At 58.7% G+C, this 27,872-nt stretch overlaps 1 protein-coding gene across 3 annotated transcripts in view; it reads left to right on the plus strand.

The window, feature by feature from the left end:
- Positions 1-27,872, plus strand: part of CAMK4 (calcium/calmodulin dependent protein kinase IV) — a 177,829-nt gene that overhangs the window by 65,237 nt on the left and 84,720 nt on the right. For 2 of the 3 annotated variants that reach the window (XM_051834544.2, XM_051834545.2), the window contains one exon: positions 18,586-18,664. The exons of the other annotated variant lie outside the window; for it this stretch is intronic. In XM_051834544.2, coding sequence (XP_051690504.2) covers positions 18,586-18,664 — 79 coding nt within the window. The remainder of the gene's footprint in view (positions 1-18,585; positions 18,665-27,872) is intronic. 3 annotated transcript variants of the gene reach the window in all.

A 27,872-nucleotide genomic window follows, 5' to 3' on the forward strand; every position in this document is an offset into this window, starting at 1 on the left:
TGCCAGGATCGGAGCCTCTGGTTCCTGCCTCCAGCTTCCTGCCAGTGTCGACTGTGGAAGCCAGAGCGATGGCTCTCTCAGGGGGAGCCTTGGACTGCGTTTCTGGCTGCACGCTCCGGCTTCAACCGTGGTGGGCGTTGGGGTGTTAACCGGTGGGTGGGAGCACTTCTCACGTGTCTTTCTCACTTTTTCTTTTTTTTTTTTTAAAGATTTATTTATTTATTTGAAAGTCAGAGTTGCACAGAGAGAGGGGGAGAGGGAGAGGGAGAGAGAGAGAGAGAGGTTTTCCATCCACTTGTTCACTTCCAGATTGACTGCAACAGAGTTTCTGGAGCCAGGAGCTTCTTCTGGGTCTCCCACGTGGGTGCAGGGGGCCAGGACTTGGGCCATCTGCTGCTGCTTTCCCAGGCCATAGCAGAGAGCTGGATGGGAAATGGATCAGCCAGGAGTTGAACAGGTGCCCATATGGGATGCTGGCACTGTAGGCGGTGGCTTTACCCACTTCGCCACAGCACTGGCCCCTCTCAGTTTTTCTCTCTCTGCCTCTCAAATGAAAATGAGACTCCCTGGCTTACAAAGCTCTCCTGGATTGAAGTGAAATAATGCATGAAGAGAGTGACAGCTGCTCTAGGGCTGCCCTCTGTGCCGGCCTGTTTTGTGTTAGCTGCTGTGTGTCCCACGAGACCTGGACTGTTTGTGCTGTCCATCCCAGCCCTCATTTGAGTGTCCACAGGCCTCCGTCCACGAGATATTCTGGGAATTTTAATTGCAGGACACCAGTGGATGATCCCGGAACCGCAGAGGAGATGGAATTCTTCAGACCACTCCTGACTCCTCTAGGGCAGCCCGGAAACTGTGGGAGCTGAGTTGAAAACAGTGCAGGAGGGAGCTGGCGCGCAGCTCCCTGTGGGAGAGGTGATTGTCAGAGGGGCTGGGCGCACGTGGGCGCCTCCAGTGGGCGGCCTTGGAACAGCGGCTGCACGCGGGGCGCGTCAGGAAGTGTGTAAGAGATGCACGCGGAGACAAGGTTACTCTGGTGCAAACCATCCATGAAATCGTGCGTAGGTTTCCCTGACGCATTTTCCACAGACTTTGAAGACCCCTGCACTTTGTAATGTGGCCCCTTTTTTTCCTCTCATTGTGCAGATACGGTTTAAAATTAACTTTTTTTTCCACCAAAGTTAAAACGGAGCTTTAACTGAAGTCTGAAGGGTTTGAGGACCTTGCACCTGTGGGTTTACGATGCTGGACGGGAGGACACTGGGCCTAAGCCGAGCCGGGGTTCCTCAGCACTGCTAAGGTCTGGGTGGGCGCGGGCACGTCCTGGGCACTGCTGGCCGTGTAACAGCAGCCCTGCCCTCTCCTTGCAAGATGGCGGTGGCCTCTGCCAGTTATAGAAGCGAGACTTGCACAACTGAACACACAGTGGGGCGTCCCTCAGGACTCCATGGATGTGTGCAGCGTGTGTGTATAAATGAAAACAAACCCAGGCGTCTCCAGCCCCGGCCTCGCAGGCTGGGTTCCCAGTGCTCCTGGTGAGCGTCCACACTGCTCCCGGTGAGCGTCCACACTGCTCCTGGTGAGCGTCCTCACTGCCCCCGGTGAGCATGCTCACTGCCAGGATGAGAGCCGGAGACGTTTGCTCTTAGAAACTCCGTCATCAGCTCGCTTGCCTCTACCCTTAAGGAAGTGCAGGTGTCCACACCGCCTTTCTCGTCCTGGGCACCTCGGCGTTCTGTCCTGGCGCGGCAGTCACCAGGCTGCCGTGTACACCGTGGCCAGTGAGCGCCTGGCGTGTGGGACTCAGTACCCCTGCTCTGTGCACTGTCTCTGTGAACCGCCCAACACCCTCCGCGAGTGCGTGTGCTCTGTGAGGGGGGCTGCGGCGTCGGCGTGGCTGTGTTGCTGCCTTCGTCCTGTGCAGGTGACCCGCGCCTGCCGTGCCCAGGAGGCCGCTCGGCAGTGTGGTCCTGAGGGGCCACGGTGTCTGGTCTCTTTCTCCACAGCTCAGCGCTGTTCCCCTGAGTGCAGACAGCGGAACACGTTGCTTTGTCCTTTCAAGACTGTGCTTCGGCACAACTGGCATTTCCAGCGTGGAGGAGCAGGTTGTTGTCCTCCCAGGGCTCACCGGTCATTTCTGACCCACAGAAGCCTGGGCTCCGGCCTCACGCCCATGGCGTTCCCCCAGGCTCCTCGGGCCATTCCCACTGCGCGCTCATAGGCCGGGAGACGTCACCAGGCCCTGGAGGACAAGGCTCCATGCAGCTCCTTGTCCGCGGCCAGCCTGTGTGGTTCCAGGCCGGGGGCTCTGAGGTCGCCCCCGCCCCGCTCCCATGGGGGAGCCCCTCCCTGCAGGCACGCCCTGGAGGCTCCGTGTGAAGTTGGGGACCCTGGAGCTGTGACCTCTTTTCCCTTCTCTCTTTCTTTGAAGATGAGGACAGCGAGCGGCTGCTGCTTCCCCTTTGAGCCTCTGATGGTTGCGGGGTGGGGGACGGGGACCAGAGCCTTCCCCGAGCGGGTGTCAGATCCACGGCCACTGGCACTGTGTCTCAGAGATGGTCTCACCGTCACTGGCACCTGTGTCTCAGGGATGGTCTCACCGTCACTGGCACCTGTGTCTCAGGGATGGTTCACCGTCACTGGCAATGTGTCTCAGGGATGGTCTCACCGTCACTGGCTCCTGTGTCTCAGGGATGGTCTCACCGTCACTGGCACCTGTGTCTCAGGGATGGTCTCACCGTCACTGGCACCTGTGTCTCAGGGATGGTCTCACCGTCACTGGCACCTGTGTCTCAGGGATGGTCTCACCGTCACTGGCACCTGTGTCTCAGGGATGGTCTCACCGTCACTGGCACCTGTGTCTCAGGGATGGTCTCACCGTCACTGGCACCTGTGTCTCAGGGATGGTCTCACCGTCACTGGCACCTGTGTCTCAGGGATGGTCTCACCGTCACTGGCACCTGTGTCTCAGAGGTGGTCTCACCATCACTGGCACTGTGTCTCAGAGGTGGTCTCACCGTCACTGGCACCTGTGTCTCAGAGGTGGTTCACCGTCACTGGCACCTGTGTCTCAGGGATGGTTTCACTGTCACTGGCACCTGTGTCTCAGAGGTAGAGCTGGTCTCACCGTCACTGGCACCTGTGTCTTAGAGGTAGAGCTGGTTTCACTGTCACTGGCACCTGTGTCTCAGGGATGGTTCACCGTCACTAGCACCTGTGTCTTAGGGATGGTTTCCCTGTGCTGTGCTCTGGTTGCATCATTACGGAAGGTGGTACCTGTAGGGACTCGATGCCTGACAGTGCTGATGAGTCACTGGGAGCAGGAATCTGACTGCAGGAAAATCACCTCTTCAGGACCAGGAGCGGCAGTGTTCTCCCGTGTTCCTCACTTACTCAGTGCTGCCCGTAAGCCGTGGTGAGAACAGAAAGTGGGACTTCTCCCTCCTGCACACGTAGCTGAGGGGAGGATCTTGGGGCTTCACTGTGACACTTCCAGCTGGGTCAGCTCCTCGCTTTCACTTTCGATCCCAAAGAAAGACACAGGGACATGACCGATGGGGCATTATGGAAACTCTCCCTGCAGGGCAGAAGCCGTGCGAGATGGGGGCGTGGTGCCTGTGGGTGTGTCCCTGGGCAGGAGGTGATCCTGCAATTCTGTGGCCACAGTTGGCCCAAGATTGTGCCGAAGCCTAGGCTTGCATTTTCACCGGGGAACGTGTGGTGTTCACCTGTGCGAAGCTTGGCCGATAGGAGGTGCTGGGCCGTGTTTGTGACATCCACGGAAAATCATGGGCAGGAGCCAGGAGCCAGGAACCGTGGCCCAGACTTCTTGTGAAAGCATTGTGGAGCCCGCAGGCGAAAGGCCCCCATCCGACACCGTCCGCCCCGTGCGGGTGAGCCGTGCAGGGTCGTGGCTCCCCCAGGCCCGAGCCATCCCCCAGGCCCCTGTGCCCGCAGGGGCCTGCCTCTGGTGCCTGCTCGGCTGCAGCCCTGTGGAAACGCTGGGTCGTTTCTGAGCCGGGGGCTCTGTACTGCTGATTGCAAACAGCGTGTTTCCTCTGCACGTCAGTCCAGGGTCCCAGCCTGGGGAGGAGCTTCCCGCTCTGCGACAGGGCCGTCCCAGTCACGTGTCTGAGATGGCAGGATGCCAAGGAAGCAAGGCAGGTTGGTGCGGAGTGTGCCGAAGCCCTGGGTTCGGCTCGCACGGCTGCTCGGTCACGTCGTACTGTGGCTTGTCATTTGCGGCGAGAAGGCCGCCGTGAAGGGTGGCAGATGGCAGATGGAAGGATTTTACTTACTGCAGTAATGGCCTTGGCAGGAAGCGCAGTTCTTGTCTGTCACACAGAGGGGCAGTCAGCAGTAGCCCCAGAGAGCGGTCCAGGTGTCCACGTTGGGGTTGGAGCTGGCCAAGGCCAGCAGCCGGTCAGCTCTTCAGGGTCTGTCACAGGATGAGACCCCAGACATGCCTCTCGCCTGTGGTCAGGGAGACAACACTCGGATGGCGCTGCCCAGGGTAACCTGACCACCCGGGACAGGTGTTCCGACCCCACGGGAGCCTCCTCACCTCTGAGGGTGGACAGAAGGGGCAGGGGCAGCCTGGAAAGACCGGGTCCCTTCAGCTGCCTGGCTCTGAGGCTGCACTGGGACAACACCAGTGGAGCTGTTCCCAGCCTGCACTGGAGCAGAGGGGCTCGGCTGTGGCCTGGAGGGCACAGGGCGGCACTGGGACGGGGCCAGTGTAACGCGGAGCCCTGTGCACCCGAGCGGAGGAGACGCACGGCCGTAGCCCTGTCGGCACGTGTGCTGCCGGGGAGGCCCTCGTGTTCTTCCTCCTCTGTGAGGGTAGTCTTCCTCGCCCGCCTCGCCCCTCCTCCCTTTCAGAGCAGGTGGAAGGCGTCGTCACGGGGGAAGTCCTGAAGAACAGGGGGCCCTTCCCTCGCTCCCTTTTAGTCCCCCGGCCACTGTCACAGGTGTGCCAGGCCGGTCCGAGTCCACCCTCCATCGGACTCGGGGGTGGGGGAGGCACGGGCCTGTCTGACGGAGCAGCGGGTGGTGTGCACTGAGCCCTGAGGGGGAGGCTGTGGAGCAGGGAGTTAACTCACCACGGCAGGGGGCTGGGGCGTCCTGACCTCTATGGATGGTACCCCCCACCCCACTTCACCCAGAGAGATCCAGGACCATGAGCTTGGGTTTGGCCTTGGCCACGCCCCATGGCAGCACAATGCTCATTTCTCATGTGGCGCTTCCTTGCCAACTGTGTCCTGGGCTCTCACCCCCCATGAGTGTTCTCAGTCTGTAGACACCTCTCGGCACCCACTGCCCTGTCCCAGCACTGGGCCCTGCGTCCTGGGCTCTCGCCCCACCATGAGTGTTCTGTCTGTAGACACCTCTCGGTACCCGCTGACCTGTCCCAGCTCTGGGCCCTGCGTCCTGGGCTCTCACCCCCCATGAGTGTTCTGTCTGTAGACACATCTCGGCACCCGCTGCCCTGTCCCAGCTCTGGGCCCTGTGTCCTGGGCTCTCACCCCCCATGAGTGTTCTGTCTGTAGACACCTCTCGGCACCCGCTGCCCTGTCCCAGCTCTGGGCCCTGCGTCCTGGGCTCTCACCCCCCATGAGTGTTCTGTCTATAGACACCTCTCGGCACCCGCTGCCCTGTCCCAGCTCTGGGCCAGGCGCTGGGGGACACGGATCCGGCAGGTGGTCCCTGAATGCCAGGAGTCCGGGTCTGTCTGAGTGCCGCTGCTTGCAGAGTCCAGGCCGGCGCTGTGAAGGAGTGAAAGGACAGAAACCAGGGGAGGCAGGTCCCCGACACGCCGCGGAAACTGGTGGCGACGGGGCTGTCTGTGCCAGCTCCGGCTGCCATGGCCATCCACCGGGACTGGTCCCGTGGCTCTGGGCTTAGCACTCTTCCTTCAGATGTGAATGCCGCTGTGTTTGGTGTTGACATCTGATCAAAAGGATTGTCTCAGCGTGTCGCAGGCACGGTGTGACGTGACTGCCAAGGCCTCCTGACGCCGCTCTGCACGGTGCGGTCTGGCAGACGCAGAGGGGAGGTCAGGGGCCAACATGGAGCAGGCTGGGCTCCCAAGAGTCCAGGGTGGAGCGGACAGAGTGGGACACGCGTGCTGCGGAGGCCACTTCCTGGGAGCTCACGACTGCTGAATTAGAGTGACCGAACCTGCTCAGCAGAGCCTCGGGGGAGATGACGCACACAAGAGGGCGGCCCGTTGAGGACTTGTGCACTTATGTGGCTGGAAGAAGAGGGAGGAGCAGGGCCGGCACTGTGGCACAGCAGGTAAAGCTGCTGCCTGCACTGCTGGTGTTTCACATGGACGCCGGTTTGAGTCCCGGCTGCTCCACTTCCGATCCAGCTCTCTGCTATGGCCTGGGAAAGCAGTGGAGGCTGGCCCAAGTCCTTGGGGACCCCTACACCTGCGTGGGAGACCAGGAGGATGCACCTGGCTTCACATCGGTGCAGCTCCAGCCATTGCAGCCATTTGAGGATCTCCCTCTCTCTCTCTCTCTCCCCCCCACCTCCCTCTCCCACTCTCCCACTCTCCTTCTCCTCCTCCCTCTTCCTTCCAAATAAATAAATTAGAAAAAAGGGAGGAGTGAGGAAGTGACTCCAGAAGAGAGAGCAAGACAGGAAGTGTCCTCCCACATCTAACACGCTGCGGATGTCGGTGCCCCACACGCGGGGCGGCGAGCCCAGGGAAGCTGTTGGGTCTGTTTCCGTTCTGGGGAGGCCCTTCCGCCAGCAGAGCTCCCGAGAGGCCCAGGGCAGGGATGGGAAGAAGGTGAAGTAGGGCAGCGGCTGTCAGTCTACGACGTCGCCATCTTAACTGGTAGTGAAATGCACGAGTCAGGCTTTCAGCGTGTCTGCCCTCTGGAGGCATCCTGCGGCCCACGGGGGCGTGGCTGACCTGGAAGCAGCTTCTCCTTCTCTGGCCGTGCCGTGAGCCGTGATCTACGGCGTCTGTGCACTGGAGCGGCAGCTGTGGATTCCTGACCTCGGGCTGGACTGTGAATCCCAGGCGTGCAGGGAGCTCCTGCAGGTGGCTGGGAGCCCGAGGCACCGCTGGTCTCTGGTTCCCGCCCCCGAGGGGGCAGATGGCGGGGAAGAGGCAGTGACCACATAAAGACAGTGGTGCCGAACCCCAGGAACGCTGGCCACGGGAACGTTGGGGGAGATCACTCAATCTTTAAATGCTGGCGAGAAGCTCAACACTTTAAAAGACACGTATTCAGGCCGAGCGCACACGTGTGTCCTGACCACGCTGGCAGCCGTGCCACGGGCAGCTGACTTCCAGTCCTTGGAGTTGCTCAGAATGAATCGCTGGTGTCACCGCGTGCCGGGGCGGGCACGTCTCCTCCGTGCTGCACCAGCCGTCTGGCGTGGCTCCTGGCACACGGATCCTTTAGCAGCAGCTGAGGGGGCCGTCTCGGGCCTGTGATCTAAAACGGGTTCGTTATTTTGTCCTGAAATGTGTCTGTTTGATCATCTTTCAACAGGAGCGGTTCTCGCTCGTGGTGTTTTGACACACTTTTATCTCGGCCCGATTCCTTTCTTCTCCAGAAACAGTGGCAGATGCTGTTGACATTTAGGAGCTGCCCGGAATGCCATCAGGATTTGGTAATTCTGCCCTCGCGGATTTACTGTTTGCTAATCTCCTTCCGTCACAGGCTTTGTCAGTATTTGCAATTGACCCCTCATAAATGCATAAAAAAGAAACGTTCCTCTTCTCTTCTGCAGCAATAGCTGATTCAAACCCCGAGGTGACCCAGGTGCCTTCAGTCTGAAAGGGAAGATGCTGCTCCCAGCAGTGGTGGAGGAGCAGGTACCCGCTCGGCCTGCTCCTGCAAGCACCCCAGACATGTGTGAGACAGGTGTGCACCAGACACTGGACCACGGGCAGTGCAGGGCTCGGTCCCTGAGCAAAGCGAGCCCGGTGAGGACCGCCGCCGTCTTGGCCATCTAGCTGGGAACCAGGCGTGGAGGCTTTGAGACCGTGCAGGAGCAGTGTGCAGGGGCTGAGAGCTCCAGGGACGTGGGAGGGCAGAGACAGGTGCAGGCTGTTTCAGGCTGCAGCGGCGGGAGGGGGGAATCCAGGAACAACTCAGGTATTTGACCCCTCAAAGTCACACACTAGAGCAAGAGCTGTAGCATGGAAGCAAGATGGAAACTCAAATAGATCGAACAATAAAATAAAGCCAGGCTTGCTGGGGTCAAAAGACTCGGTCATCCGTGGAGAGAACAGGGACCCTAGAAGAAAACCCATGAATTTGCAGCCCACTGATCTTGGAGAAGGGTGCTGAGAACATGCACTGGGAGAGGGCGATCTTTTCAGTAACCCGTGCTGGGGAAGTCGGATGTCCACATGTAGAAGAATGCGACTCGAACCCTGCCTCCCTGAGTACAAAAATCAACTCAAAATGGACTAAAGATCTGAATACGAGACCTGAAGCTTTGAAATGAGAAAACACGGGGAAGACTGCGGGCACTGGGCTGAGCAAGGATTTTCTGGGTCAGGACCTAATAGCACAGGAAACAGAAGTAGACAGATGGGATTTCAGCAATCCAGCGAGGGCTTCTGCACGGTGCAGGAAGCAATCAACAGAACAGACAGGCTGCAGAGCGGGAGGCAGTGTGTGGGGGTGAATAACCAGGCTACGTATGGAAACGCAAATTTAGAAAGTGGGCCGTAGATCTAAACACGTTTCTCGAAGGAACGTGTACGCGTGGTCAGCAGATTCCTGAAGAGTGTTCAGCATAAGTAGTCATCAGGAAAATGCGAATCGGCGACAGTGAGATGCCACCGTAGCCTCGTGGCATGAGCTTTATCAAAGAGGCAGCAGCCAGCCGGTGCTGGAGAGGACGTGGAGGAAGGGAGTCTGGCGCACTGCTGGTGGAAGACGGTGTGGCGGTGCTTGGAAAACTGGACTAGGACGTGGGCATCATCCGTCAGTCCTGTGACTGGTACACGTCCACGGCTGTGCGGGAGTCTGCACCGTTCACCATACCAGGAGAGGGAGACGCCTGTGACTGTCCACTGAGGCGTGGGTACAGAAGACGTGCCTGTGTGGGCACGGTGGCGTGTTGGCCATAAAGAGCACAAAACCTTGTCATTTACAACGACGTGGATGGGACGTGTGTGAAGTAACCCAGGCACAGAGAGACAGATATCACAGAGCTCCCTTGTCCTGCCCGCGCTCCCTGTGGGGCCCTTAGAATAAGTGTGCGTGTGTGTGTTCTCGTGTGCTTTCCACTTCATGTTGTAAGGCTGTGAAAAGCCAGAGCCGTGCTGTGATCCCCTGGAGGGCATGGCGTGGGGTACTCTGGCTGGATTAAGTCTAACTCTACTTTCAGAATGAACAATCATTTCAGCGGCTCTTGCGGAGGCGCCCAAATACCGCAGCCACTCACACGGCTTAGCCGTCCCTTTCTTCCAGTCTGTAATGTCATTCCTGATGGTGGAGCTAATGATGGTGAAATGGCTTTTATTGTCCTTCACAATCAATTACATTTTATCCTGGGTCCTCTGTGGAAATGCAAGCTTGAAGCTGTGAGCGAGTGTCCGTGAGCTGCTCCGTGTTGTGGGGCTGGCCTCGCACGGGGAGGGGTGTATTTGAACTTGGTGTTTGGGAAATCAACATTGCGACTTCCTAGACAGGCCTCTCATAGACAGAAGGGGGAAGTGCAGCCTGTTACAAAGTTATAATTAAATGGTAGAGAAGCTATTTTAAGAATGTCCATTAAATTTGGGTTTGAATCAGTTAAAAACCCAAATGTCCCTGAGTCACCCTGGACAAATAACACGTGCTGTGTTTGGCCAGTGGCACCTGTTACGAGGGCTCGCTTAGATATGAGCATTGACAGGTTGAAGGCTGAGATGTGTGGTGTGATAACCACACCTCCACGTGGTGATACGTGGTATGGAAAAACAAGTGTAAGTGTCACTTGCTGATGGGAGTAAGTCTAAACGAAGCTGTGGAAGGTGGAGAGGGTGGGCAGACGTGAAACGTGGCGGGTGACGTGGAAAAGAAGTCAGCGGGCCTGGAACAGAGGGTGGCGATGTCATTGGGCTCTAAATGATGAGATCTTCATGCGCAGTCACAGAGAAAAGAAGAATGTTCACAGGAAGTTCGATTGGTTGACACTGACGGCTGACGATGAGGCTCTAAATATTCTCGTGCTCTACCTGTGATAAAATCTGACGCTCCCTTATTGTTGGCAGTGGAGAACGGGCTCACGTCCTAAAGAACTCTTGACCCCAAAGCAACAGGGTTTTTAAAGGCGAAAACCACGACATCGGGAGGGGAATACATGGTTGCTAGGATCGGGGGAATACACAGTTACTGGGTGAAGTGACCCAAAACCTATGTAAAATATCAGTTATAATCTTAATACCAGTTACAATCTTAACAGTTGACATGAATCAGGTATTGACTTAAATCCTACATAGGACATAGACAAATCACATTTTTCCATTAACTGAGGTGCAGCCTATCCACTTCCAAGCTTGAGCGATCACGCCAGGGGGTGTCTGTTGCCAAGTGTGATGTAGTGGACTGCTGTTGTCCGCATGTATTCGATCCTGGTTTCAGACCCGAGTCTCACAGTGGGGGGAGGGTGGGGGTGCTGTCTCAAGACAGAGTCTCCGCTGCTCCACAGTGGAGCCCCTGCTGTCACGGCGTTGCTTCACTCCAGCAAAGAAGGGGGCTGAGCAGACCTGAGCCCCTCGTGCCGCAGTTTTCACTGTTGCATCGCTTGGTGATTGAGAAGAAACACTCAGGCCAGCTTGACCAGTTCCGCAGCAGCGGAGTTCCCAGCATTTGGATTCCAGAGATGCTTCGGCTGCTCCTTCATCCGAGGCAGGGATCCCATGGAGGCTGAGAGGCAAGGGCCGTGTGTGAGCTGGTCCTCAGATCCGGGCATCAGGACCAAAGTCACGGCCAGGCGTGGTGCACCTCAGGAAGGTGCTGGGCAGACAGAAGAGGACTTGGAGAGACTGGGGCCACCCAGGGGGAGAGTGCAGTGGTTCATGGTTCAGGCTGGCGATCGGAGGTGCGGGGTGCAGGGGTTGCCAGTGTGAGTGTTGAAGACAGGAGGGTAGGCGAAGACTACCTGGAGGACAGGGCTGTGGAGCGAGCTGGCGTCTCCGGGACACACGGCATCCCGTGGGGAGGCAGCTCCAAGGGGGAGGTCAGGAGGCCACGCGTGCTAGGACTCGGCGAGTGAAGCCGGGAGGGAGGAGGGCAGCTGTGGGCAGATCTGACCCCAAGTCTGAAAAGCTGCGGTGCAGGCACTGCCCGGGCTCTGCAGCCCTGAACAGACGCGGGAAGCCTCTCTGCACCCGGCCCTCGAGGGCTGGATGGGAAATGACATTCCTGAGCGCTGTGGGCAGTTTTCCTCCTCTCCTCTGAAGACTCGGGGTTGGTCATTTTGTTTTGTGTCTTTGGGGAAGTGCTGATGGTGTTGGGAGGCCGCGGGATGGCAGAGCTGGAGAATGAGACGGGCGGGGTGGGGGGAGCTCCCCGCTCCCCGCCCGGGGCCGGTGTGCGTGCGGGTTCGGTGCTGACCACTCCGGCTTTTCTCTCCTCTCTGTTCTTGGGATCCCTCTGCTTTCATCCCTAGGAGAATCAGTTCTGGGGTTGGAAGCAGTCTTCCTTAATAATTGATCTAATCTAGACATCAGCGCAAAGAACAGGCTGGCTGAACATGGAAGGAAGGCGGCGGCAGGCAGAGGTGCCGGTCTGACTGACAGTTCTCCTCTCGTCGTACTGAGCAGCAGGAGTTTCCTGCAAGCCCGTAGGCACACTGAGAATAAAAATGTGGAAACAAAGCACAAGAGAACAAACAGTGCATGCACTGAAATTCTTAGAAGCGGTGTTTGGGTGTGACGGTATTTAAGCCAGCACCTTCAACATTAATGATAACGCGACTTTCTGGTTCAGTTTCAAAGACCCCTTCCTTGACAGAACGGCAGGAAGCCCCACTGCTGTAGCTTCAGAGACCTGGGAAGTGCAGGCTGAGGCCATGCGGCTGGGAGAGGGTGCAGAGATGCAGCCACATCAGACAGTCCAGTCGGGGCTGTGAGCGGGTAGAGGGGGTGGTGGTGCTGGGGGACGGGGCTGTGAGCCGGTAGAGGGGGCGGTGGTGCTGGGGGGCGGGGCTGTGAGCGGGTAGAGGGGGCGGTGGTGCTGGGGGGCGGGGCTGTGAGCGGGTAGAGGGGGCGGTGGTGCTGTGAGCGGGTAGAGGGGGGCCCCCGCACCCTCGTCATAGCGGAGCAGACCCCCAAGTGTCGGAGCCTCCACCGTAACCTCGCCACTTCCTTTGCCTCTCGGGCAGTTTTGTGGTGATCCCCTTCTGTGTGGTTTGAAATGGGCGGCACTGCTGTACAACTATTTTTTCTGGGTTAAAAGTTAACTGTTGCCGGCACCTCAGCTCACTAAGCTAATCCTCCGCCTTGCAGCGCCAGCACACTGGGTTCTAGTCCCAGTCGGGGCACCGGATTCTGTCCCGGTTGCCCCTCTTCCAGGCCAGCTCTCTGCTGTGGCCCTGGAAGGCAGTGGAGGATGGCCCAGGTGCTTGGGCTTCTTCCAGGTCTCCCACATGGATGCAGGGCCCCAAACACTCGGGCCATCTTCCACTGCTGTCCTAGGCCGTCAGCAGGGAGCTGGATGGGCGGTGGAGCAGCCGGGGAACTGGTGCCCATGTGGGATGCCGGTGCCACAGGCGGAGGCCCCTCTCTTCCTTTTTTACAAATTTCATTCCCCAGTTACAACAAAACAGAAAATGGGTCGAAAGCTAACCAATCAGTTTTGGTTGTGTGTGTGTAATTGTGCACGTTATGGTCTTTCTGGGAGGACTTTGCCCTGTATTTGTATTAAGGTGTGATGGACGTTACAGCATATCTCCCTGCTCTGCCTCACATGTCACTGCCCTCACAGAAGTAGGTGGTTGTGTGAACGTCACCACGGTCCCATGCAGCTGTCGTAGGTCCTCCCCAGCTGCGCAGCCCCCGGAAAGCCCTGGGAGACTCCGCTCCTGCACACCTGTGTCTGCGAGAATGTCCTGTGCTTCCTGTGTGCGGGACACAGCTGGGCTGGAGATTGGCCCACTTGTGCCCCGCCCAGGCCTCTGGGTGCGGGGCTGGGGGTGAATCACGTCACGGTGGAGGGGTGTTGGAGCCCCTCTCACTGTCAATGATTTCCAAGGCTGTGGGTGCGCGAGTGTAGCTTCGCCTCCCTCCAGCAGGACCCGGGGTGAGGTCAGGGGGTTCTTGCCCGCGGTGCGGGAGCCTCGCTGTGCTCCGTCCTGAGCATGGCCGTGCCTGTCCCTCGGCTCAGTCCGCGCCTCCCTTTTCCCGGCGGGCTTGGCGCACGCGGCCTCCGTTGTGGCGAGGAACGAGCCTTCCGTGCCTGCCCACTGCGTGTTGTGTGTGCATTTTCTGCGTCTGTCGAGTTGGGCAGACGGTCTGCCCCTGTTGGAGTGTGGCGCAGAGTCTGACCGTCCTTGCGCCCCAGGAAAGTCCCCTTGGTCCTGGCGAGTGGCCTTTCTACTTGCAGAGGAATCTGCCGGCTGCCCCTTGGTGGAGCACGCTGGCCCCTGCTCTCTCCGTGTGCTTCTGGTGTTGGTTTCCAGAGACGCTGCCCTCACAGAGCCAGAGCAGACCTGTTCCGGTCGCTTGAACTTGCTGGGGCAGTCTGAGAAGGACTGGCCTTGGCTCCCTGTGAGTGTTTGCGGGAACTCAGCAGGGCGCGTCCGCCTGGGCTTCTCTCTGCAGGAGACTGCAGGACTGACTCAGCCCGCCCCCACCCCAGCCCTGCTGCTCTGAGTGGGGAGGCTCCTTGATGCTCCCGTGGGGCGGGGCGGGGGCGGGTGTAAGTACGGAGACCTGGCCGCTTCTTCCAGGCTGTCTCCCGTGGTGGTGGATCATTTTCCACGGTGGCCCCTTGGGACCCCTAGTGCTTCTGTACCAACAGTCGCATGTGTTCAGATCTTCTGCCCATTTTAATGTGCTTTGTGTTTGCTTATCACTGAGGTTTGAGTTCTTCACATAATCTACATACAAATCAGTTTCACGTAAGTGAGTCACGAATATTTTCTGTCTGTGGTTTGCAAAAGGCAGTCATTTTTTTGGTGAGGGAGGGCGGTGTTTAGGCATCATTACCACCTGCAATGCCAGAGTCCCATTCGAGGGCTGGTTGGTGTCCTGGCTGCTCCACTTCTGATCCAGATCCCTGCTAGTGTGCCTGGGGAGGCAGCAGAGTGCTTGGGCCCCTGCACCCATGTGAGAACCCAGAAGAAGCTCCTGGCTTAGGCCTGGCCCAGTCCTGGGCTTTGCAGCCATCTCGGTATTGAACCAGCAGGTGGATGATCTCTGTATCTCTCCCTCTCTCTGAGTCTAAAGGAAAAAGTCCAAAGTCTAAAAAGAGAAAGGTAGGGACTGGCACTGTGGTACAGCAGGTTAAAGCCCTGGCCTAAAGCACTGGCATCGCATATGTGCACTGGTTCAAGTCCCGGCTGCTCCCTTCTAATCCAGCTCCCTGCTATGGCCTGGGAAAGCAGCAGAAGATGGTCAGGGACCCCGTCCTTGGGCCCCTGCACCCATGTGGCAGACCTGGCAGAAGCTGCGGGCTCGAGATTGGCTCAGCTGTGGCTGTTGTGGCCATTTGGGAAGTGAAGCAGCGGATGGAAGACTTCTCTCTCTTTCTGTCTCTACCTCTCACTATAACTCTATCAAATAATAAATCTTAAAATTTTTTATAAAGAATGGTAGACACCCCTGAGGTCCAGTTCATTTTTTCTTCCATTTATTGTATTTTTGTTTTGTGCCTAAGAAGTATCACCTAGCTGATGGCCTCACGTTTTTTCTTCTGTGTTTTTCGGAGGTTTTCAAGCTGCAGGCTCCACGTTTCTGTCTGAGTGACCTTTTGCAGGGGTGAGGTGCGGACGACTTCGGTTCTGCGTGTGGGCGCCCAGTCGTGCCCGCAGTGCCGCGTGGTGCCGGCAGAGCTCCCTAGGGAGTCTGCAAGGCTTTGTGTTCGGCTCATCGACGTAGCGTTCTCGCCACGTGTCAGCTACGTAGTTGGTGATGCCACTCGGGTCTTCTGTATCCTCGATTAGTGCTTTTGTTGTGTTTTGACGTCTTGTGCCGGTTCTTAGAGCGTGCTGAAGTCTCCGAGTGCATTGATGAGCTCCCCTTTCCGTGCTAACAGGTGTCGCCTCAGGTGTGTTGAAACCCTGATGTTTCTGTGTGCACATTTTCATTCATTATTCTATTTGGGGAATTGACCCCTCGATAACTAATTACGTCCCTCTTTATCCTTATTCTTTATGCTTTGTCTGATACTAACATAGCGATTCCTACTTTGTATTGATTAGAGTATTATACCTGTTTTCCATCATTTTATTATTGGAAGCTATTGATGTATTTATATCTAAATGGGTTTCTTACACATAGCATAGAGTTTGGTCTTGATTTTTTAATATAATTTATTGCTTAATTGACAAAATTTCTATATAATAAAATCATTATATGACTGAGAACCAGCCACACATTTACTATTTTAATTTTAAAATCTTTCGGTTTTTATCCTTTGTGTTTTACTTTGATTATTTCCTTAACTTCATGATTATCATTGGTCTTTCCTTTAAAGAACTGTTTTTGTCATTGTTCAGGCTGTACATCTCTAACAGGTCCTGAGGCCTGGGCACTGTCGTGTGGGTGGGGGGTGGTCCCGAGGCCTGGGCGCTGTCGTGTGGGTGGGGGGTGGTCCCGAGGCCTGGGCGCTGTCGTGTGGGTGGGGGGTGGTCCCGAGGCCTGGGCGCTGTCGTGTGGGTGGGGGGTGGTCCCGTGGCCTGGGCACTGTCGTGTGGGTGGGGGGTGGTCCCGAGGCCTGGGCACTGTCGTGTGGGAGGTGGGATGGTCCTGAGGCCTGGGCACTGTCGTGTGGGTGGGGGATGGTCCTGAGGCCTGGGCACTGTCGTGTGGGTGGGGGTGGTCCTGAGGCCTGGGCACTGTCGTGTGGGTGGGGGATGGTCCTGAGGCCTGGGCACTGTCGTGTGGGTGGGGGATGGTCCTGAGGCCTGGGCACTGTCGTGTGGGAGGTGGGGGATGGTCCTGAGGCCTGGGCACTGTCGTGTGGGTGGGGGATGGTCCTGAGGCCTGGGCACTGTCGTGTGGGTGGGGGTGGTCCTGAGACCTGGGCGCTGTCGTGTGGGTGGGGGATGGTCCTGAGGCCTGGGCACTGTCGTGTGGGTGGGGGATGGTCCTGAGGCCTGGGCACTGTCGTGTGGGTGGGGGGTGGTCCTGTGGCCTGGGCACTGTCGTGTGGGAGGTGGGATGGTCCTGAGGCCTGGGCACTGTTGTGTGGGTGGGGGATGGTCCTGAGACCTGGGCACTGTGGTGTGGGAGGTGGGATGGTCCTGAGGCCTGGGCACTGTCGTGTGGGAGGTGGGATGGTCCTGAGGCCTGGGCACTGTCGTGTGGGTGGGGGATGGTCCTGAGGCCTGGGCACTGTCCTGTGGGTGGGGGATGGTCCTGAGACCTGGGCACTGTCGTGTGGGTGGGGGATGGTCCTGAGACCTGGGCACTGTCGTCTGGGTGGGGGATGGTCCTGTGGCCTGGGCGCTGTCGTGTGGGTGGGATGGTCCTGAGGCCTGGGCACTGTCATGTGGGTGGGGGATGGTCCTGTGACCTGGGTGCTGTCGTGTGGGTGGGATGGTCCTGAGGCCTGGGGGCTGTCGTAGGGGGGTGGGGGTGGTCCTGAGGCCTGGGCACTGTGGTGTGGGTGGGGGGTGGTCCTGTGGCCTTGGCACTGTCGTGTGGGTGGGGGATGGTTGAGGCCTGGGCACTGTCGTGTGGGTGGGGGATGGTCCTGAGACCTGGGCACTGTCGTGTGGGAGGTGGGATGGTCCTGAGGCCTGGGCACTGTCGTGTGGGTGGGGGGTGGTCCTGAGACCTGGGCACTGTCGCGTGGGTGGGGGATGGTCCTGAGGCCTGGGCACTGTCCTGTGGGTGGGGGATGGTCCTGAGGCCTGGGCACTGTCGTGTGGGTGGGGGATGGTCCTGAGGCCTGGACACTGTCGTGTGGGTGGTTGATGGTCCTGAGGCCTGGGCACTGTCATGTGGGTGATTGATGGTCCTGAGGCCTGGGCACTGTCGTGTGGGAGGTGGGATGGTCCTGAGGCCTGGGCACTGTCGTGTGGGTGGGGGGTGGTCCTGTGGCCTGGGCACTGTCGTGTGGGAGGTGGGATGGTCCTGAGGCCTGGGCACTGTCGTGTGCGTGGGGGATGGTTGAGGCCTGGGCAATGTCGTGTGGGTGGGGGGTGGTCCTGAGACCTGGGCACTGTCATGTGGATGGGGGGTGGTCCTGAGACCTGGGCACTGTCTGGGTGGGGGGTGGTCCTGTGGCCTGGGCACTGTCGTGTGGGTGGGGGATGGTTGAGGCCTGGGCACTGTCGTGTGGGTGGGGGATGGTCCTGAGGCCTGGGCACTGTTGTGTGGGTGGGGGGTGGTCCTGTGGCCTGGGCACTGTCGTGTGGGAGGTGGGATGGTCCTGAGGCCTGGGCACTGTCGTGTGGGTGGGGGATGGTCCTGAGGCCTGGGCACTGTCGTGTGGGAGGTGGGATGGTCCTGAGACCTGGGCACTGTTGTGTGGGAGGGGCATGGTCCTGAGGCCTGGGCACTGTTGTGTGGGAGGTGGGATGACCGCGTTGTCTCCCGGCCGTCGGGGGGTGGTGTCGTGTACTTTCCTCTCCACAGTGCACTACTGAGGACCCTGAGTGCCGTGTTACCTCGTGTGTTCCATCTTCAGATCCTTTCGTTGATGGGAGCGTCACAGCTCACCAAAGCTTTCACGAGCTGAATACAGTTTTCCCCAACAAGCAGCACCCTGTGCTGTGCCTGCGTCACCGGGAGTGCGTTCCGTGCCTGCAGTCCTGGGTGCCCACCTGGAGTCCAGGGCTGCGCACCTGCGTCTGTCACCAGGGTCCCTCGGCCTCGCCCTAGGCGTCGGGCAGGCCGACACTGCCTTTCGGGCTCTGTCTCTGTCCTCCCCCACTCGCTGGGTCCGTGTCCCTCTGGGCCGTGCCGTCCGCTTCTCCGTGCTGTCGTCTTGGTCGCCCTGCCGGGATGTGGAGGCAGCTACTGTTCTCCCCCAGGAGAACACGGGGTTCCCCTTCCCGTGCCGTGAAGCAGAGGTGTGGGCGGTCCTGAGCTGCCAGGGCACCCGACTGCACCTCTGCCGGGGTTTCCTGGGGGGGCGTGTCCCCCGAGTCTGTGTTCCCCAGAGAAGCAGGCTTCCCCCCCGCCCCAGCCCTGGGAATGCAGCAGGTGTGTGGGACTCTGAGTGCAGCTGTCGCCTCGCTGGGGTGGGGCAGGAGGGGAGTAGCGGGCAGTCCAGGGATGTTCTGAGCCGGCTGCCTGGGGCTGTGGGGAAGCAGCACCCTTGACAGTGGGGCCTGTCTCGTAGCCGAGACAGCGGCAGTTAGGAGGTAACAGAGACGTCTGCGAGCTTTCCCCTTGAATTCGTGTCCAAAGCATAACCTTCTCTTTTTGTCTTTTTCCCCCTCAAGGGGTGCTACCTCCATTGTGTACAGATGCAAACAGAAGGGGACCCAGAAGCCTTATGCTCTCAAAGTGTTAAAGAAAACAGTAAGTCAATTTCCTTATATCCTGGCGTCTCTAGGGGACCTGTGGCCTGGACAGGCAGGGGCCGGAGAGGCGCCACGCCCGGCTGGCGGTCGCGACAGCGCAGCCCCCGCGGGCACTGTCTGCTGGGCACCGCGTGACTCCGGCAGCAGCTGGATCTCGGCTCGGCTGGGGGTAAACGTGTTAGAGCTGGCGGGGGAATCTCGCTGTGTGCACACACGCACACGCACACGCATGCACAGTCCAGGGAAAGGCAAATCATGAAAAAGCTCTGCATGAATTTCGAGAGCTTTGCACCCCCGCGAACTTCCCGTGAACTCTGACGTTGCTGCCCGTGTGTTACGTTCTGCTGATCAGAGTCTGATGTCTGTGGTTGGGAAAGGAGTCCGGTGCTGCCACACGGCCGAGGCTTCCAGATGCCAGGTCGCCCCAGCCGCGTGCGAGGGCAGGGCTGCCTGTGTGGGGACAAGGAGTCCCTTCTGCCGCCTCTGCCGACGGGTGGGTGGGGCAGACGCAGGTGGCTGGGCTGGTCTCTGAGGAGTGAGCATCCCGACACCTGACCCCCTGCTTGCACTTGGCGTTCTCTGGGGGTTTCCACTCCAAAAGCCAAAGAGAAGACACTGACAGCACACTGCGCCTTTGTCAAATTGTGTGTGAACTGCACGGGTGTCTGAGAACCCGCTGTGACGTGGCCCACGTTCCGAAGTCAAGGGAGGCCCTGTCCGGGCCGAGGGGTTTCCCTCAAGGCAGCGGCCACTGCTGCACTGTCTGGCGGAGCCCTGTGTGCTGAGGAAGAGTGCAGAGCGGCAGGCGTTCAGTTGCGTGGAAACAGAGCGTCGTCTGGAGACCATCTGCTGGAGCGTGAAACCATCGCGAAGTAACAGGAGCGTCCCGGAAGCCGGGAGCGTTTAGGGGCACCGGCTGCTGCTAAGCTCCGTAGCCTGAATTTCCCGTCTGGTGGAGGCGGTGGCTCCTGCTGCAGGATGTGCAGGAATCCTGTGGTGAATACTGTTTGGGATTTTCCCTTCAGTCAAATTTCTTCTGGTCTTAAAATTTATCTGAACTAGAGCTTATGAAAAATTTTATGGAATAGCAATTTCATACTAAACATCTACTTTTTATGAAAACAGCACACTTTATAGCAGCTGCCACGTGTGAGGCATTTTAGACTTGGTTCTGTGTTCTCGTTGGTGAAAAAAAAATTGTGAGCACAATTGAGAATATTTTGAACGTAAAAAGTTACATAAAATTCCGAGAAATAAACAGGATGCATGCCCAGTAGCAGGGTTGCTGGATCAATGGCAGCTCCATTTCTAGTTTTTTTCTTAATTTACACATTGATTTACTTATTTGAAAGTCATGGGGAGAGACAGAATCTTCCATCCACTGGTTCACTCCCCAGATGACCATAATGACCAGGCTGAGCCAGGAGCTTCATCCAGGTCTTCCATATGGGTGCAGGGGCCCAGACACTTGGGCCATCTTCTGCTGCCTTTCCCAGGCCATTGGCAGGGAGCCTAGATCAGAAATAAAGCAGCCTGGACATTAGGACATGAACTGTTGGCACCTGGGATGCCGTGTTGTAGGCAGGGCCTTACCTGCTGTGCTACAACGCCGGCCCCTGCCATGCGAGCTTCACACTCTTTCCCACAGTGGCTGCTGTCACTTGCATTCCTGCCAGCAGTGCACAGGAGCTCCCCTTCCCCACGTCCTCATTTGCTGCTGTCTTTTAGCACGAATTCAAGGGGAAAGCTCACAGACGTCTCTGCGACGTTGGTAGAGGCCCCTGGTTGCACACAAGTTTCTGTGTAGCTGTGGCCTTCGGGCCTCGTCTCAGCCAGCTGCAGACCACACATCGTGACTTGCTTATTGCCCTGTGAGCTCGTGGCTCACAGCCGATGCTGTAGGCTGCTGTCCCCGTGGTCAGTGCCTGTGTGCTCTGTGCTGTAGGCTCCTGTCCCCGTGGTCAGTACTCATGTGGTCTGTGCTGTAGGCACACACAAGCACTGACCACGGGGACGGGTGCCTACAGCACAGACCACATGGGCACTGACCACGGGGATGGGAACTTACAGCACAGACCACACGGGCACTGACCACGGGGATGGGTACCTACAGCACAGACCACACGGGCACTGACCACGGGGATGGGAACCTACAGCACAGACCACATGGGCACTGACCATGGGGACGGGTCAAAGTGCTCAAAGTGGGTTTTGGAAACGCCAGGCTGAAATGTAGCGAGCACCAGTGGAGCGTGCTGTGGGCGCCGTCTCCCACGGTGACCCTGTAGGCGGAAGAAGGGCGTCAGCCCAGCTTCCCAAGCCCGTCTGGGGGTCGAGCGGCGTCTTCCCCATGAGCTCCTGGCCCGCCGTTCGGCTGGGTGTGCTCTGGGCGGTGTTGGTGTGAGCTGTTGACCAGGCGCAGCCACTGCTGCCGTCCTCCTCGCCCAGAGCACAGGAGGGAACCTAAGGCAGTGTCGGTTGGGCCGGGACGGTCAGGAAGTCCGCCCTGGACAAGTGCTTCTCTGAACCAGCTGGCGTCTCGCCCGCGTGCCTGCGCCGCAGACCTCCCAGTCTTTGCAGGAGCTGCGGGAGCTCCCTCGCTGAGCTCCTGGGCCTCAGGGGCTGTTTGCACCTGCAGGGGCACTGGCGGGAGAATTCCATCGCAGCATGATAGCGAAATCTCAGGTCAGCCCGCCGTGTGGGCCGCGGTAGGTGCCACGCAGCCGTGCAAGCCCCGGAAGCCCCAGCTCAGTGAGAGGGAGCTGCAGGGTCCGCCGGAGCAGCCGTGAAGCCCCGGAAGCCCCGGCTCAGTGAGAGGGAGCTGCAGGGTCCGCCGGAGCAGCTGTGAAGCCCCAGAAGCCCCGGCTCAGTGAGAGGGAGCTGCAGGTTCTGCCGGAGCAGCTGTGAAGCGCTAGCGCGTTTCCTGAGCTGGCTGTCCGTCTGCTGGTTTCGGGGTACCTAATTCAAGTCCAGACTGAGCCCCTGACTGGCCACTGTTTCACAGGAAGACGTCAGCAGGGTCGGGGAGGTGGGGGGAAGTTGGTTGAAGGCCTCTGTCCTGATGAGGGGACCCCCGGCCTGTCTGGGGAGACCCGCGTGCTGTCACTGTGCCTCCAGCACCCCGTCTTCCCCCAGCCTTTGGGAAAACCGGCTGCAATCCATGCAGTGTCCAGGTCCTGTGACCTGGGTGAGCGAGACGGACAGCTCCCCCGGCTTCAGGGTTGGCTTCTGGTGACCTCGGCCGTCAGCCCCTTGGAGGTGCTCATCTGTGTGCTGTGGATGTGTGGGTGAGGTCGCCTTGGTCATGCTGGAGACGGGTGACCAGTCACCGATCAGGTGGACGCCGGACCTGGCTGAGTTCCGGGAGAGCATGAAGGGAATGGCTTGGCCCGGAACAAGCCGTGTCCAGGGTCAGTGACTTAGCTCCGTCTGCTGGAGCCTCGTGGTTGTCGTGGAGACCACTGAGCCCAGCCAGCTGGACAAAGGGCACGGGCATTTCTGTTGAGTTTGTTGCAGGTGCCCACCCACGGGAGAAACGGGGCAGGTGGGGGTGAGTGCCTCGGCCTCACGCTGCGCCTCCCCATGCAGGGTGTGCTGGGGCCTGCACGTCGTAGAGCTCGCTGTAGTGCTGGGCCCTTCTGCTGTGACAGAAACCTCGAGTTTGTCAGGGCTGGCCTGCTCACCCGTCCCTGCCTTCCACGGCTCTCATAGGTGTTTTTCTGCCTTGCTGTCACAGACCCCCCAATTCAGAGCTTAGCTGCTGCGTGGGGGAGGGAGGGAGGACGGATGAGAGTGAGCGCTGAGGGGCTGGGTGCTGCTGCCCACCCCCAGGTGATCACCCTGGAGCCCGAGTTCTCCCACAGGATGTACAGCAATGCTCCGCCGGCAGGTGGAGTCAAGCAGGACCCTGGCTGGGGCTGGGGTCTCGGCAGCCAGAGGCTGGGAGTTAGCGCCTTACCCTGGTTCACGCTGGGGCCTGGGAACCAGCCAGGGCCGAGCCACAGGGAGCTCCTGGGAGCACCCAGTCAGGAGGTGGGGCGGGGGAGGCGTGGACAGAGCAGGAGCAGGGCTGGGAGGGCGGAAGGAGCACCAGTGGCACTTGGCGCTCACTCGGTCACTCAGCGTCTTCAGGGCGGAAAGCCGGGCCCTCGGTGGGGGCGGCCGTGGCCTACTAGGTGAGGACTTCCGTTACGGCACAAAGCTGAATGGTGGTTAAGGTGGCGTCCGTCTAGGTGACGTGAGAGAGGAGAGAAGGGGGTGTGCAGCTCCTGGCAGTCATTTGCGGGATGGGGGGATGAGTGACGGGGTGCAGGGGGTGCGCTTTGCAGGGGACCCGGGCAGTTTTCAGCTCTGCTAAAGCCAGGCCCTCGCCAGCTGCCACATGTCCCTTCGTGGGTTCCGCAGCAGAGGAGCCGCAGGAGTGCTGCCCTGCTCTGCTCTCCAGCTGTGCAGGAGCCCCCGGCTATGTGTGCCCATTGCTCCCCGAGGGAGCCGCACGGAGCGGGGACCCGCCCCGAGCAGCCGCCTGCGCCGTAGCACCCCGGAGCTGGGCCTTCGCCCTTGATGTCCTCGGAGCCGTGGTAGGGACAGAGGCAGAAAAGACGTCAGGAGTGACCTTGGCCCAGATTCGGAACTGAAACCAGATGTTGCTCCTTGGAAAGCCGTTACCGAGACAGAGCACGGGGGAGACGGGCGCTGAGGGCAGAACGCTCGGGAGAGACGGACTCACAGGTGAGCCGGACCTGGGACGGCCGTGTCCTGTGTGAAGCCGCACAGGGGACTTCCCTGTGCAGGCAGTGCCGGCAGCACAGGTCTCCACAACGCTCAAGTCCTGGCTGAGTGACACTCAGTGTGCGGGGGGGGGGGGGTGAGACCTGGCCGCCCACTGCTGGCGGGGTGCGAGCCTCTCTCCGCCGTCTCAGTGGGCCAGTGTGGGTCCCCGTGCTCGCTCGGCCACGAGGGCTGCCCCAGGACAGTCTGACAGCTACCTGTGGCCGCATGGAGAAGATGCCAGCAGCCAGTGATGTCACTGCCTGCTTCTCTCCCCACCCCGCCCCCCAGCCTCCGTGCTGTCACCATGGGGTCTCTGAGCTGTGGGGGTGGGGCTGGTCTGCGACTGCCCGTCCTGCCTCCAGGACAGCTGGGGAGTGGCTTCTAGGTCCAGAAGCAGCACCCCCGCGTGTTACATGTGACATGTTTTTGTGGAAGGAAGTGCGGGAGAGTGTCGAGCCAGAGTTATCTTCCACACTTGCGTCTGCAGAAGAAAAACGTGCAAGGATCTTCTGCTGTCTACGGCAAGAAGTCCTCCCGAGGCTGGCGCCACTGAGTGCCCCCAGGAGAAACGCCCTGAACTTTGCCAGTACGGTTTCTCCCGGCTTTAGGGCTTCCTTAGCTTGCGAAGCACTTCTCTGTGTGGGGAGGGTATCAATCTAAGCGTGGCCACATATTGGAGCCCGTCCCTCACTCTGACCGTGCCACTGGCTCTCAAGACAGGAATGGCTCAGGAGACCTGTGGGAGCTTGGCTGTGAGGGTGAGCTGGGCACAGCAAGACTACGGCCAGACACTGTGTGCCAGAGGTCCAGCCAGGGAGGCACCTGCAGCTGCTGGGGGCTGGGGGCAGATCCTGGGGTTCACCTGTGTGGGGCAGACCCATAGGGACAGGACAGACACTGAGGGTACAAAGGAGCCCCCCAGCACCAAGTCAGAACCCAGCCGGGGTGTGCGTCACAGCCCCTCGAAGGGGTCCAGCATGCTGCTCCCACCTGACAGGCCTGGAGTGTGACCCTGTCCCCAGAGGGGCTTCAGGGCATGCTGGTGGGAACCCTGAGGAAAAGGAGCAGAGAACCACCAGGCCGGGACTCTGGTCTCAGGTTCCTGGGAGGGGCTCTTTATGAAAAGCGGAGCTTGGGGCCCCCTGCCCCCTGGATGCCTCCTCCCCAGAGGGGTCAGGCCAGAGCTGCAGGCCTGCGAGGAGCCCATTGCCAGGCTGCTTTTTGAACGTAACCCACTAGTTTTCAGCCAGCAGTTTATAACTGAATTGTAAGGGAAACCTCAGGTCCTGAGGCGTCTTCCCCACATCACAGGGTCTAGGTCCAAGGGTGCACAGCGTCCGCCCCCCATCACACCATCTGCCCCCCACCATCACAGTGTCTGCCCCCCATCACAGTGTCTGCCCCCTGTCACAGCGTACACCCCACATCCCAGGGTCCAGGCCCTGGGAGTGCACAGCGTCTGCCCCCATCCCAGCGTCCGCCCCCCTGTCACAGCATCTGCCCCCGTGCCAGGGTCTGCCCCCCACCCTAGCATCCACCCCCCGTCACAGCGTCCACCCCATGTCCAGGGTCCAGCCCTGAGAGTGCACCCTGTCTACCTGCACACCAGTCTGTGTGCAGGTACAATCAAGTCATTATTGGCTGAAAGACAAGTGAAAACTGAAGCGTGCTGTTTCCATGGCTTCTTATACCTTTAAAAGCATTCTGAAAATCATGGTCTTGACCCATCTAAATTGGCAAAAGCCGCTTAGAAGCCGGAGTGTGCCGCATTTCAGTTAGAGCCATGTATGGGCAGGATGTGACCCACTCACCCTCTGTAATCAAGTCAGGGTGACCTGGTGGACAGCGTTCCTTAGGAGATGAAGAGTGGGCTTGGGCCTGCCCGAGGTGTACGCAGAGCAGGGCAGTTCAGACCCGGTCTGCAGAGAGTGGGAGGGCGGGCGCTTGTTTAGATGAAAATTGACATCCATCCGTCTCCCTGGATACCATCAGGCAGGAAGGTTGTCCTGAGCCACAGTCCAGGAGTCGGATGCTGCCCTCCACGGCAAATGAAAACCAGTGGAGCTAAGATGATGATTGCTGTTGAGTGGATACTGTTCCCCGTGCTCATAAACACCAGTGTTGTTAAATTTCTGAATTTAGTGTGCTTCCGTTACAGTGCCTTCTCTGGCAAGAATTAGTTTGGAATGGAACACTTGGAAATGCTTCCCTTGGTTTTAAAAGTCATCCTAGAACAGGCACTGGCATCTACCCGGCTTCTGCTGTGGGACCAGAAGTCTCAGAGCTTCCTTTAATTCTTCAAGCACTAACACTGCAGTAGCTCATGGAGAAATCCAAGCTTCCTCGTCCAGATTAAAGAGTCCGCTAAAAGCCGAGCCAGGTTCACATGGACAGCTGCAGTGTTTTCTTTCAGTTATGGTGTGGAAGGCCCCAGGGGTCTGGCGTTGGGTGGAGAGCCTGCATTGGAAGTGGACTTGAGGAGCAGCCTGAGTGCATTAGGCGTCCATAAAACTGCATATTATCAGTGAAAATGTAATTATATTTTCACGTTTGAAAATATGGAAACAAATATACATAGTTTGGGGCTGGCATTGTACAGAGGGTTAATCTGCCACGTGCCATATGTGGCCATCATCCCATATGGGCACAAGTTCCACTTCCAATCCAGCTTCCTCCTGATAATGGCCTGGGAAAGCAGCAGCAGATGGCCCAAGTCCTTGGCCCCTGCCACTCACTGTGAGACCCAGATGGAGCTCCTGGCTTCAGCCTGTCCCAGCCTTGGCCATTGTGGCTATTTGGGGAGTGAACCAGCAGATGAAAAATTCTCTCTCTCTCTCTCTCTGTGTGTGTGCGCACGCGCATCTCCCTCTCTCAACTACTTTTGAAATAAATATTTATAGAAGAGAGACACATAGTTTAAAAGCTGAAAGGGAATGAGATCTTAGCTGGGCTACCATGGAGGATGTATTCTCTTTTTTTTAATTTGACAGAGTTAGAGAAAGGTCTTCCTTCCGTGGTTCACCCCCCAAATGGCCGCCACAGCCAGAGCTGCGCCGATCCGAAGGCAGGAGCCAGGTGCTTCCTCTTGGTCTCCCATGCAGGTGCAGGGCACAGCATTTGGGCCATCCTCCACTGCACTCCCAGGCCACAGCAGAGAGCTGGACTGGAAGAGGAGCAACCGGGACTAGAACCTGGCACCCATATGGTACGGCAGGCGGGGGATTAACCAAGTGAGCCATGGTGCCGGCCCAGATGTATTCTCATTCTTAGTTTTTATCTCTCATTTTAAATTTTTTGGCTATATTTTAATAAAATGTGTGTTATCTGTTATTTTCTTTCATTTCTGATGACATGAGGCTTCACATTACTTCACTTTTTATTATAGAATATTGGTTTCTTTCTTGGAAGGTTATCTGAGCCATGTTGGTGCCTTCCTGGAGAACCTGGGGAGTAAGGGTTCTGCAAAGCACAGGGGGACAACAGCCACGGCCTCTGAGCTGGGGAGTACAGGATCTGATGTGAAGACGTTGCCTGGCTGGTGTGTGCAGATGTAGTGACAAAGGCAGCAATCTAAGGGGAGCTGAGCTAGGAAGTGCCGTGGCCTCACAGCCTGAGAAACGGAACCCTGGCAGGCGGTGCTTGATTGGTTTTGACTCTTCCCTCATGCGTGAGCAAGTGGAGAGGGCCCGGTGACAGGGAGCAGATGGTGGGCAGGGCTGGCGAGGACATGGTGGGCAGGGCTGGCGAGGACATCCTCTGGGGCTGGGAGTGTTAAGTCACTACCCCTCTCCCCACGACAGCAAACCAGAGAGGGCAGGAGCTGCTGCAGCCAAGGAGGGCTTTCCACCCTGGACACCAGGCCCCTCCCCTTCTCCCTCCCACTGCTGAGTCACACCTGCCCCCAGTGAGTCTGGCACCAGCCACATGCTGTGTACAAACTCCCTTCAGCTCCCATTTCAGTCAATTGCCTAAGTAACTGTGCCCAGTGAGAAGAGTGGCTGGTGCCTGCAGGCAGCAAGGTTTGTGTTCAGTGTCTGAGAAGGAAGGAGCAGGGTCACTGCTCGGAGATGCTGCCTGCCCTGAGGACCCCTCACTCACAGGGCTCAGGGTCCTGACCTGCAGGTGTCTGTCTTGAAGGAAGGAGCAGGGTCACTGCTCGGAGATGCTGCCTGCCCTGAGGGCCCCTCACTCACAGGGCTCAGGGTCCTGACCTGCGGGTGTCTGTCTTGAAGGAAGGAGCAGGGTCACTCCTCGGAGGTGCTGCCTGCCCTGAGGGCCCCTCACTCACAGGGCTCAGGGTCCTGACCTGCAGGTGTCTGTCTGAGAAGGAAAGAGCAGGGTCACTCCTCGGAGGTGCTGCCTGCCCTGAGGGCCCCTCACCCACAGGGCTCAGGGTCCTGACCTGCAGGTGTCTGTCTTGAAGGAAGGAGCAG

Source organism: Oryctolagus cuniculus, chromosome 6 (genome assembly GCF_964237555.1).
Source record: "Oryctolagus cuniculus chromosome 6, mOryCun1.1, whole genome shotgun sequence".
In the NCBI taxonomy this organism is placed as follows: domain Eukaryota; kingdom Metazoa; phylum Chordata; class Mammalia; order Lagomorpha; family Leporidae; genus Oryctolagus; species Oryctolagus cuniculus.